The following is a 13,369-nucleotide window of genomic DNA, read 5'->3' as shown; positions in this document are numbered from 1 at the left end:
AAACACATGCTACCCAGCAACCCTAAACAAGTGTAAAAACATGAAAAAAAAAAGTAGTTATATATGATTTATGCACTTAGAAGAAAAATGCGATAGACTGATTTCTAATGCACTAGTCTGGATGTTCGTCATCGAATAAAGCACTGAACTGTTGTGGCACTGCCATCGCAAACTGTTTATCAGTGCCGTAGAGTTGGTTTCTCCATATCACATGATTGCTTTTGGAATGTGACTGCACTTGACGGATGGTGGTGCAAGTGACAAATGGAAAACAAATGCAACTCTGGCTCCCTAAAGGGAGCCATATACAGCAACTAATATATGGCTACATGCATCCTCAAAAGTGTGATAGAATAATAACTGCCATCCCAGGATAATTCAGTTACAAAAGCATAATGACAGTGTTTCCTTTCCATATTTATGCCTTGAAATTTGTTTTAATAATACGCATAAGAAAAACTTCATCACTGAAACTTTTGGAGGAGCATTAATGATGGGATAAAGAAAGACAACACATGGGTGCACCCATGTGTTTTTCTTTGTCCCATCATATAGCACTCCTCCAAAAGTTCCAATGTACCAACAATATCAATTTTAACCCTTCTGCAATTCATTCACTGCCTTGCACTATATTCGTAACATATTTAATTTGTTATAACTCTTTCAGTAAGTGCTTACACCCCATCTCTAAACATGTGCAGAATCAACTCATCTTACCTCAATGATCCAATGCTTCTGAAACAAATACTAACTGCTGAGGGTTCAAACTTATCAAGTGTAGAACTTTTACTTCTCATCAAAATGAAAAACAATTTAAAAATTATGTACCACTTACCAAGAACTTTCTCTTGCACGGAGTAAGCATTTTCAAGCAAGACAGAGGCATCTTCAAACTGGCCAGCAGTCATCAGCCGATGAGCACGGCACACTTCCCGGCGCCATGTGAATTCTGCAAACTCTGGTGACCGACGTAACTCCGGCGATGCATGGACACGGGACAGCAGGTGGCGAAAGGCCAAACTACGTTCTGTTATCACCTCGGTAGTAAAATTTCCCAGCAGGGCTTTGCGGGGGAAAGGGAAGTCACGCAGAGCCACGCATGATGGGTGACGGCGACGCAGACCCGCAAACAGGGCCGAAAAATCAGAGTAGCGACGCTCCAGGACCCCTGGAAGTCTCTCCAGTCCAGGACTCTTTTTCACAAGCACTGTGTAGCACTGGAAGGAAAAAGCACAAAGAAGTAAGTCCTATGAACAATGTCTGCTAACGGACAAAAGTTGAAGACTGCTAGTATTATGGCAGGGGTCATAAGAAATGACATTTTCAAAGAGCCACGAAAAGAAGTGGCCATTCTGCTTGAAGAGATGTGCCAAAAATGGGTTCTTAAGCCTGAAAACATTTTGAATGCCTTTTGTCTTTCTTCTTGAACCACTTGGTTTCTGAGAATAAACTCTACAAAGAGTCACTAGCTTGGCAAAAATCAATACAATACTGGGCACGTGTGGTCAGAGGTAAAACTTCCTGCCTCACTATGTACTCATGCATCAGCTACCATTGCTCCTGTAGGGACAAGCATACAGCACACAAGTCATCCACCAAGGTCAAAGATTATTGCTAGCCAATGACAACAGTGCATTCACTGTTGCCCATGCTGTGCTTAAATGTCTTTAGTCAAAAAGTGCAACTTCCTGCTCCCAAGTCACTGTTCTTGCATGAGGGACATGAATGAGAATGGAATATGTGAGTGAACATAGCAAATGTGTGCCAAGCAATTTCTATCAAGATGTAGCATCCAAGTTCATCATTACTGAATGAAAAATGAAATGAAAGCGCCATGTCAGTCAAAGCTCCATGCATACTCCATTGCTTCTCACACTCAACTTCAGGGTCAAAAACAAGATTTTAGAACTCTGTTGATTGTTAGAAGCACAATGTTATAAACAAAATTGTAGTATACAGGATGAGATTCCAAAGTACTACTCCTTATAAGCTACCCCTTATAACCCTGTTCTCATATGCAGCTGTTTCCATCAATATGCCACTAAAGTTAACACTGAAGTCAATGTTTTCTATAGCACTGAATACATACTGCCACCTATACAATCAGAAAAGTCACAATATACAAGTCATTGCAGTCAGTGGCTAAGGTCATGTCATGACACTTTATCTCCTCTGTCGGACAGGTGGCTGCCACTTTGTAAAAAGAAATGTACTAGGTGAACAGCACAGGCATCAATGAATAATGTACCCTAAATTCATGTCAACAAGATCTCCAAGCCTTGGGCAATTCTGAACCCTCTTCCAAAAAATTTGGAGGACGCTTAAGCTTCACCTTTAAGAGTGGAACGTGATAGCATTAGAAGATCACTGACTGCTTCTCACACTTCCATGCAACTGCAGTGTATGTAACCGTAATGTTTAGCGGGAAACACTTGTGGTGAACACTATGCACAAAGGCGGGCTTTCTGGTCGAAACGTGGCCTCTTGCAGGGCCATGATGCAGCGGAGGCGAGCGCCATCTGGAAGTCTTTCAAGGAAGCAGGCGCGCTGCTCCTCGGACTCCGAGATATTTACACGCTGGCGTGCGCAAATGGCGGATGCCGTCTACAGTCTGTGCATTGTAGAAACACTGGAAAAGGGGTTTGTTTAAGTTTTCGCGCAATAAGATTATGTTTTCTCGTATAATCAAATTGCAATCAGAGATCTATCATGTCTGTAGGTTTCTGTGTAAGTCATAGTTTACGATTTTTCCACATATTTTAGCTTGAGAAATTCAATTAGTTCAGTGAATTCCTTGCATCACATGAACGGCCTGGGTATGTGTGGTTCGAAAATCTTTTTGCCGATGCAATGCCTGATGCCAGATGCTGGCCGCCACCGAGGGACGCCGGATTTTCAGCAACACAGGCTCCTTAATGCTATCGTGTTAAAATAGGTTAGTGAGAACTAGTGAGAACTTCCACAACTTGCATCATTTACCTATGCAAAAAGAACTCCGTGGAAGAACCCTCTCCTGGGGGAACCTTTTTATCATGTGTTTGTGAAAGCAAACTACATTATGCCTGGTAAAAGAGGTATGCTTACTGTTTGCTATTTTCATGGGTAAAAATATTTGTTATAAACATTAAGTTTACAATGAGTTATTCAAAAATAAATCTGATCTCTTAATTACCAGCACAAAAGATATCACCTAATCATGCCCAACTCTGAAAAAATGGATCATGAAAACAAAGAACCCTTCCTGAAGTTGTTGTCAGAAGCATAATTCTCAACACAAGATTTATACTGCTACTGACAAAGCTGGGGGACCTATTTGTGCAAGTGTAATAAGATATTCTTAAAGAATGAATAGCCCAAAAAATATTATAAGGAACCACGTTATTCCAGCCATGCTCGTGCTGCCACACAAAGATGAAGCTTTGCTGCTGATGATGATATATACAAATGAGGAAGATGTACAATGGATGATGATATGTAGAGGTGAAAAAGATGAAAGCCAGGTATGTGTTGCGCTCACACTAATTGTCTTTCATTGTGGAAGCGGCCGCCCGGCCCCATGAAAGTATTATAAAATGCAACAAGTACATGCTTTCAAATGAGAGACATGCACTATCTCTGTCCCACAGCAACGGTGATCAGATGGTGTCCTAAGAGGCAAGAAGCGGTAATTAACACAGGATGCCGGGTCAATAACCATGTAAGGTCCAAAAAATCGAGTGAGAAATTTTTCGCATAAGCCGGGAACACCCACAGGAGTTGAAAGAAGAACTTTGTCGCCAGGAGAAAAAGTCACAGCATGGCGAGTCGAGTCATAGAGTCTTCCAAGTGTCCTGGGAGACGCCGCCGTTAATGCGGGCGAGGTGACGGCAGTTCATGAGGCGAGACAAAAATTGTTCTGAGAAAGGAGCTGTTGGGGGTACAAAAGTCAAAAGGAAACATGCATCCAGAAGGAAACTTGGCGAACGGCCATAGACGAGGAAAAAGGGACAAAAGCCGCTGGTACGTAGCATAGCCGTGTTATAAGCGAATGTCACAAACGGCAGGATTGCATCCCAGTTCGTGTGGTTGGGGCAGATGTACACTGCAATCATGTCTGAGAGGGTACGATGAAAACGCTCCGTCAAGCCGCTGGTTTACGAATGGCAACTTGAAGTCGTCTTGCGAATGTTGTTTGAGGCGTGCAGAACTTTGCTAAGTATAGAAGAGAGCAAGACATTGCCGTGGTCGCCGAGGAGAACGCGCGAAGCTTCATAGTGTAAAAAAATGTTGCGTAAAAAGAAATCGGCAATTTCAGCAGCAGTCCCCGATTGTAGAGAGGCTGTCTCCACGTAGCATGTTAGATGGTCAATGGCCATCACAATTCAACGATTGCCATTTGAAGTCGTGGGAAGAGGGCCGTACAAGCCCATTCCAACAACCTGGAAAAGCAAAGCACGACAAGAAAGACATTGCAAAAAGCCAGAAGGAGCTGTTGCCGGTCTTTTGCAGCTTTGACAACGAACACAGAATGCGACATGCTTCACAACAGCCTAAGAGAGACCAGGCTAGAAGCAGCAACTTCGTATTTTGTCGCAAAACTTGGTAGTAACTTAGATGATCGGCCATCGGATGTTCATGAAAGGCTTCCAGCACTTCACATTGCAGAGAATGTGGTGTGATTAGCAGCCATTTGTTGCCATCAATGTGATAAACGTAACTATGTAAAGCCCCACCGTGCAGCTTGAATTGATTAAATTTTTGATGAAGTCAGGCGTTCAGAGGTGAAGATGAACTTTCCATGCATTTGAGAACAGTTTGGCAGTATGGGTCGACACGTTGCTGGAACACAAGGACAGATGGGCTGTCAAGTCTTAGCCAATCTAGCGTTAAGATGGGTAAAGCCGATGAAGAGGACTCGGGATGTACACTAGTATGAAGAGTCGATGGTGAGTCATCATGATTCAATAGAGGGTAGCGAGACAGAGCATCGGTGTCCTGATGATTCTTGCTAGCCCTGTAGGTGATGTCGCAATCGTACTCCTGTGAGCATGCACCCAGCGACCAAGGCGACCCGATAAGTTCTTTAGAGATGAAAGCCAGCCAGCACAATGAAATATGGTCGGTAACAACAGTAAAATGGCAACCGTGGCAATATGGGGTAAATTCTTGCACTGCCCAAACAACAGCAAGGCACTTCTGCTCAGTTGTGGTTTAATTCTTCTCTGCACCAGTTAGAGTATGGCTACCGTAAGCAATTACTCGTTTGCGGAAGGTGTTGTCACCTTGCAGTAGAACGGCACCGAGACCATGAGTGCTAGCGTGAATGTGAAGGACGGTGGGCGCACTCGGATCAAAGTGGCACCGAAACGGGTTCGACATCAGGGCATGTTTCAAAGCCAGGAAAGCATGTTCACATTTGTCAGACCAAACAAAGAGCACATTAATTGCGAGGAGTTGATGGAGCAGGGACGCAAGCACAGCGAAGTTGCGTCTGAAACGCCGGAAGTAAGAAGCAAGTACAAGAAAACTGCACAGGTCTTTTTGACGCAGCGGACAGCGAAATTCAAGGATGGCGGCAAGCTTCTCAGGGTATGTCCAAATACCTTCTTTGCTGACCAAGTGCCCCAGAACCTTGATGGTCTTACAGGCAAAACTATTTTTTCGCATTGAACTGCAAGCCAGCATTTTCAAGACAGGTGAGAACTTCATCAAGACGATGCAAATGTTGTGAGAACGTGGTTGAAAGGTGTTGTCACCTTGCAGTAGAACGGCACCGAGACCATGAGTGCTAGCATGAATGTGAAGGACGGTGGGCGCACTCGGATCAAAGTGGCACCGAAACGGGTTCGACATCAGGGCATGTTTCAAAGCCAGGAAAGCATGTTCACATTTGTCAGACCAAACAAAGAGCAGTAAGAAGCAAGTACAAGAAAACTGCGCAGGTCTTTTTGACGCAGCGGACAGCGAAATTCAAGGATGGCGGCAAGCTTCTCAGGGTATGTCCAAATACCTTCTTTGCTGACCAAGTGCCCCAGAACCTTGATGGTCTTACAGGCAAAACTATTTTTTCGCATTGAACTGCAAGCCAGCATTTTCAAGACAGGTGAGAACTTCATCAAGACGATGCAAATGTTGTGAGAACGTGGTTGAAAACACTACAATGTGATCAAGATAGCACAGACAGGCCTTCCATTTCAAACCATGAAAGACATTATCAATCACATGTTCAATGGTAGCAAGTGCATTGCAGTCCAAAAGGCATCCCATTAAACTAGTAGAGCCAATCTGGGGTGGCTAACGCCGTTTTTTCCTAGTTGGACTCGGACATCAGTATTTGCCAGTAGCCTGATCTAAAATCAAGGCTAGAAAAATATTCGGCGCCATGTAGCGTATCTTGCGCATTGTCGATCCATGGCAAGGGATAAACATATTTGTGAGTGATTTTTTTTCAGCGCATGGTAATCGATGCAAAAACGCACTGAACCATTTTTCTTCTGCTCTAGAACTGGGGAGGACTAGGGACTTGAGGGAGGACATATGATATTTCATTGAAGCATGTCCGATACGTTTTCCTCTATGATTTTGCGCTCTGTAAGAGGCATGTGATATGGGCGCCAATTAACAATGCGGGAGCTGTCAGTCTGTATGCAGTGAGTAATGGCAGTAGTCATACTGAGGAACGGCAAATTGATGTCGAACAAGGAACGGTGTTTGTTCAATAGGGTGAGGAGACCTTGACTCTGGGCAGGGGGCAGCTCAGGGCTTATGGTTGCCGACAATGGTGTGGAAGAGGCGTTGCTTGGCAGCGATCTTTACTCTGGTGGCACTCTTGAAAGAGCGACAACTGCAACTAGATCAGTGTCAAATGCACAAGTGACAGTTGATCCACGGGACCACAGGTGGGGTTCGGGAGTTTGATTTAAGGCAGTAAGCAATGCAGACCCTTGAGAGAAGTCAATAAGGCCAGGGGTAATCAGAATCCTTCGAGATAGGGTCTGGCTGTAGGGTAGAATGAGTACATCGCCATCCATGATGTTGTTGGAGTTGACACTTATCTCTTCTCTAGATGGCCAAAGAACCTAATCTGAGGAGGTGATGAGGCAAATGCATTCTTCATGGTTAGGAAGAGAATAGTTGGTGGCATCCAGTTGTATGAGGCGCTGATGACAATAGAAGCGGACGCAGAAGATAAGAAGTCCCACCCGAAAATGAGTTCGTGGATACACTCCAGAAAGACTGCAAAAGCAATGTGGTGACGAATTCCATCTACGGAGACATGAACAATACACTGTGTGATTGAACAAATAATAGCGTTGGTCACTCCATGGAGAGAAGGGCCAGAGTAAGGAGTTGTCACTTTTTGGAGGCAGGAATAAAAGTCAGCACAAATAATTGAAATGGCAGGGCCTGTGTCAACGAGAGCTTTGACATGTACACCTTTTATAAACACTGACAACAAGTTCAGCAGTCACTCTGGAGGAATTGTAGGCTGTCCAGTGGATGCAGTTTTCCCTCCTAAAACTGCAACGGGGAGTTTTCCGAGTAGGCGTTCGTGACATGAAAAGCGGGCTGGACAGGCAAGACTGAACGACAATGTGGAGAAGGAGACCTGTGGCAAGAGTCACGAGAATTCACAGGCATATGAGTAGGTTACAGAGGAGAAGGTGACCGGTGGTAGGCAGGGCGGTAATGACATGCGCTCATAGCCCATTGCTGGATGTACGCCTGTACGTTCCTCAGGAGCATAGCTACGTTGCTCATCCTGTTGACGCTTTCGACAAAACTAGGAGAGGTGCCCTTGATAGCCACAGTAACAGCAAATAAGTCAGGCAGGACATGGCGCAGAATAGTAACGCTGTACACGCATTGGTGGTGACAATGAAGCCACTGAAGCATGGTCTCCTGGTGTAGGCAGAAGGGCCGTACAGGCTGAAGAGTGCGCCGCAACGTCAGCATACTTTGGTACCTGATGAGTGCAGGGGCCGTTAAAGCACGGTAGACGCAAAGCGGACCTGATCTCTTGCCTAATAATGTCGCGCAAGTCGGTCGGTGAAGAAGGGACGGTATTTTGTGGAGCGTAGGAAGAGCTCCGCCCATGAAGCTCTTAACAATGCCACAGATCAGCGTGCGCAAGCCCATGGATGAAGAAAGACGAATGTCCGAGCTATCGGTGCATAGCTGAAGGGACTGGAAGTTCTCAAGCCACTGGCAGTGATCAGATCCTGGATGACAGCAGGATTTTGCATAGCAAGGGCGCTGAAGGCGACAGTGTTTATTCCTTTACTGATGTGGCGTATTTGGTCGCTCTGGGACATAGTGGCGTTCACACGCCTGCACAATGCAAGCACATCCTTAATGTATGAGGTCTACGATTCCCCAGGAAAGTGGATGTGCTCACAGAGCTTCTTCTTGGCGACCTTAGCGGGAACAGAAGGAGAGCCGAAAATCTGTCAAAGCTGTTGCGTGAACGTCGCCCAGTCAGGAAGATCTGGCTCATGGTTCCAAAACCAGGTTTTCGTGGCAACAGACAGGTAGAACGGGCCGTTCCAGAACTTCTGTGAACTGTCCCAATTGTTGAAGTCGCTTACGAGGTTGTAGTTTCGAAGACAGTCCTCAACCTCATCCCCTTATAGACCAGCGAAGACTTGTGGGCCATGCTGGTGATTGTTGTTGGTTAGGATGATGAATGCTGCAGTAGAGCGGTGGCATTGGATGTGCCTGTATTTGCTGGTCAGCGAGCATGGCCAGTGGTATTATGCGGTGACCCCAGCAAAGCTCCAGTGAGGACGTGCGAGAAATCTGGGGGAACGAAAAGCACCTTCCACCACTTATAACGAACTGCTTTATTCCAGCCAAGCCCGTGCTGCCACACAAGGATGAAGCTTTGCAGCTGATGATATATACAAATCAGGAAGATGTACAATGGATGACATGCCGAGGTGATGAAGATGAAAGTCAGGCATGTGTTGCACTCAATAATTTCAAAGCACTACTTTTTGCTGCATTGTATCCCAATGTATTAAAATGTGAAAGAAATGCTAAATAGCTTCTTAATTATCAGCAAAAAATATATCACCCAATCACACCCAACTTTTAAAAACACGAAACATGAAAACAAACAGCCATAAATTTAGAGCGTGACGTGCGTAAATGGCTTGGCATGAACATGTAGAGAAAGTTCCTGTAAGTTCTTGTGTCATCGGCATAGTTCAGGCAACACAGGAAACTACACTGCTACTAACAAAGTTAAGGGACCTACTTGTGCAACAGCGTTAACATAAATCCTTCAAGATTTAATAGCCATAAACATAGTTTCACAGCACCACTTTATCTGCTGTGTTGTATCCACATGTGCCACTATGTATAAAAAATCTAAATAAGAACATACTGACCAAGTATGTGTTTTGGTTACGTACTGTTGCATATTGAATGAAATGTTATTGTAGTTTTATAGCCACAGTGATGGATAAACAAATTTAAAGATCGCCCCCCAAGCACTTCGTACAGATGGTTAACTAGTGAAGCTGAAACGTGCAGCCCCGGTGTTTATCACTGGGTTAATCCCAATGGCTCAGTAAAGAATGGCTCAGTATGCAGTTGCTGCTTGCTTTCAGCTGCACGAGCCTGTTATTGAGCCAGAGCTGCAGCATCGGCATGGCGTAGACGAGCTTGCTCCCGCTTCTGCTCGCAGCATTGCTGATCGAAAGCTGCCTGCTCCTCAGAAGTACATATGACACTTGGCCTACCCATTTTGGAGCTGGAGAGAAACTGTTGCACATGCACTCGGCTGCAACGGAGAGCAACGATGTCACTACTGGTGCAGCTAATCCAACACCATCTAGATAGTACAAGGCCTTTTTACTCCGATCCATGACATCATGTTACCTGCCATGACTGCCATATAATTTAATTAGGATGCTACTGAGTAGGCAATTTGACGTCACCACTTTCATCACGCCAGCTTTGTAAATTGAAATTTTGGGCCAGGTAGCGTGACGTCATGGATTGGAGTAAAAAGACCTTGCGCTATCTAGGTGGTGCTGGCTAATCGCGCACCTCTCTTTCTCTCTTTTCTTTCGCGCATGCGCATAGAGTTACGCTGGAGGAGTTTTTGGCATACAGGTGACCAACGGACAGATGGACAGATGGATGGACAAACGAATTGGCTAGCCATATAGAGCTTCGCTGTAAAATGAAAGCATAACAACAATAGAATGGTATACCCACCACGAACTTCTTACGTCCTTCAACGACTGTTTTGGCAGACACAATCTCAAAGACCACCTGTTGAGGTCCTACTCTGGATGGAGGATCACCTGCTGAGGCCATCAAGGTGTTTGGCTGTGAAGTCTTTGACCACGAGCCTAGAAACCAAATAACAGTGTTTATTAGTGAAATCACCAATCGCCTCTCAAACAGAAAATATTTTGACATAACCCATGGTGTGATGCACCTTTCAAACATTACTAGTACCAGCAAAGAACATTGCTTTTATTGCAATAAAAAATAGGCAAAAATGCTACATGATAAGCAAAACATCTAAAACGCCATAATACAATAACTCAACCAGCGATATTGCACACCGACAAGCAATATAGTCCACATTAGTGACACTTAACAAGTACACCCAGGAATAAGAATGTTTTGAACTGCTTTAGCACAGGATATATTACTTAAGTATTTACTAACCTTGCAGTAATGACCCTTGATACAATTAAACAAAGTTCATGACATCTATATAACTGTAGAATTACTTCAGACCAGAAATCTCTGCTCTTTATTTGTATGCAGAAAATAGCAAGTAATACAGTAATGTTTTCTTTTCTTTTTTTCCAACTTCAGCTGGGTGGAATTATCACTTGGTTCCCCCTTTTTCCTTTTTACTCTTTTTGTGACACATCCAGTTCTCAAGTTTCCCAGATATGAGACCAAATGAGTTATCAAATTCCTCTCCTTTCATTACCGATCAAGGCAGTTCCTAAACAGTACATGTGCTGGCTGCCAAATCTCAGTTTATCAGTAGTTGCTAATCTCAATGCAGATACCACGGCAAGGAGTCAATCCTGCAATCTTGTGCTCAGTAGTAGAGCGCCATAGATGCTGAACTACCATGGAAAGTAACAGGGTCCTTTTAAAGAAGTACTGACAAAAAACTGCAGCATATCAGGAGAAGGCAGGGAAGGAATGTTGCTTGCAACAACAGTCGCATCAAGGAGAGAGAGCCTATATTGTGGGGAAGCTTGAAACTCTAATCTTTCACTTGTTTGTACTTCCACTATTACAAGAAATTCTCTACTAAAAATTCTTGCAGTAGAACACTCCTTAAACAGTTCTTTACAACTTCTAATGTAGGGCCAAAGCCAAAATTTTTAAGGGTTGGTCTGGGGCCTTTCAAATAAGTATCAAGGAGGCTTAAAAACTCACTACAGACAATTTTATACTTAATTTGTTTACGAAAATTCAAATTCAGATTCCATGTACTACATTCTGTGGGTTCTATGCTCTGAACATAATTCTAGAAGTGGGTTGAAAAAAAAAAGCCAGTTTATACTCTCTCCACTTCCAATGATCTAGAGATAAAAGTCAAATGTGAGCAAGATGCTTGCAGTACTCAATACAGTGATTACAACCATAGAGTTTCTCACTACATTACCTAGAGGGAAATCTGGTGCTGCTGCGCTGTGGTATACATGGGAATGCCGGTATATTGCGACTTCGGATAGGCATTGTTCTTGGAGAGCCAGGCAAGCACCATTCCGTCTGTCACAATGATTAATTTTCTACTAAAACAGCACGTAAAAAGCTGTTTTAGCTTTATTATTACACATAAACATGTTTTGTTTGTCTATGAAAACTTGTTATTGCATGTACAATTATATGAAACGTAAAAAGTATCAGCGGGCCGCTAAAGTTGGAGGACAGATGACAAGATTCGTGCTCGCTTTGGAACAGTTTGTTGTCTGTTCTTGCTTTTCTTTGCTTGGTTATGCATTGTAGGTGAGTAAACTTCACTGGAAGATGTAATATACGTGAATGGAAACATTTTAAGATTTTACTTGAAGACCGTGTTATTTGTGTAGCCATATCCACGTTTTAGACGAAGCCTCTTACAACAACAGCCAACACAAGTCTCGCAGACACATATACCGTCATTCCCAAGACGGCACGGTGCCCCTCAGGAAGCTCCCATAGGCGGTGGCACCAGATTTCCCTTTAGGTGTTACAGTGAGAAACTTTACGATTACAACCACATTATAGGGCTGCCTTTGGCTTGGCTTGGATTTCTCCTTATGTTGGCTAATCGCATAAATAAACTATTTGGGATGGGACTCCCAACAGTCTGCTGTCCCGCAAAGGTCAACTATAGCGTGCAAAGCAATATTTCAAAGCCTCACTTCATGGCATGTTGATTGCAACACTTCATACTGCAAAATGTAATTTGAACACCTAACCACCATTGAAAACTGGTCTCAGGTGCCCGTGCCTACACAGGAACTGGGCAACATGAATATTTCAACTTTCAAAATTTGTGTCAGTGCTTTTATAATGCACTGTGACTTATAGGGTGCACTTCTTTTTTGTATTAGTGCTTCTTTCATATGGCAGACTGGCATGAAGAGTTCCCTTAGCACTAATTAAAGCACCTGCCTCACAAATAAAATTAATTTCTGGGGGCTTATGTGCCAAAACCATGATTTGATTATGAGGCACACCGTAGTGAGAGACTCTGGATCCTTTTTGACCACTTGGGGTTCTTTAACATGCAGACAATGCACAGTGCATCGATATTTTTACAGTTCACCCCCGTCAAATGCGGCCTCCATGGCCGGGATTTGATCCCGTGCCCTGAGGCTTGGTAGCACAACACCATGGCAGGTCTGCCTCACAAGTTGTGTAGAAAATGGTCCTACACAATTGCACTTCTCTCCATTAACTCCAGTGGGCAAACAAATGCCCTAAAGCACATGAGCATTGGTTTTGATATTTTTATTGAAATGTTACGTTAGGCAAATATGACAAGAATGAAAGGAAAATGAAAATACAAAAAGGGGAAAGACAACTGTGAGCACTTCAACCTCTGAAATTTTCGTACTGTTATTTAGAATGTTTAAGAAAGCTCAGGTCAGTCCTGATTAATAATCTGCTAGTTTGTAATAATTATAGGTCACAAGCCAAATGTATTTGGAGACTTGCAAATGGTTTTGTACCTTTGCAGCTATAAGCTTCTAGCAAGATCAATGAGCATAATCGCAGTTGTGAGCTTGCCCAATGAGCACAGTCCAAAAAAAAACATCAAACTGCAAGTACAAGGTTCATACTTCTAAGGCCACACCACAATCTTAATTTTCAAGGTCATTGCAAACAGGCGAACCATGCCATGATGAACAGG

At 43.7% G+C, this 13,369-nt stretch overlaps 1 protein-coding gene across 2 annotated transcripts in view; it reads right to left on the bottom strand.

Annotated features, from left to right (window-relative positions):
• The window catches only part of Snx21 (Sorting nexin 21), a 30,994-nt gene that overhangs the window by 14,494 nt on the left and 3,131 nt on the right, over positions 1–13,369 (bottom strand). For both annotated transcript variants that reach the window (XM_065443113.2, XM_065443112.2), the window contains exons 2-3: positions 10,207–10,343; positions 836–1,217 (exon numbers count right to left, since the gene is read on the bottom strand). In XM_065443113.2, the coding sequence (XP_065299185.1) occupies positions 836–1,217; positions 10,207–10,308 (484 nt within the window). In that variant the 5' untranslated portion in view covers positions 10,309–10,343. The remainder of the gene's footprint in view (positions 1–835; positions 1,218–10,206; positions 10,344–13,369) is intronic.

This window comes from Dermacentor albipictus, chromosome 1, assembly GCF_038994185.2.
Source record: "Dermacentor albipictus isolate Rhodes 1998 colony chromosome 1, USDA_Dalb.pri_finalv2, whole genome shotgun sequence".
In the NCBI taxonomy this organism is placed as follows: Eukaryota; Metazoa; Arthropoda; class Arachnida; order Ixodida; family Ixodidae; genus Dermacentor; species Dermacentor albipictus.
Note: the sequence above shows the minus strand (reverse complement) of the source record. Positions and strands in the feature narration are given on the sequence as shown.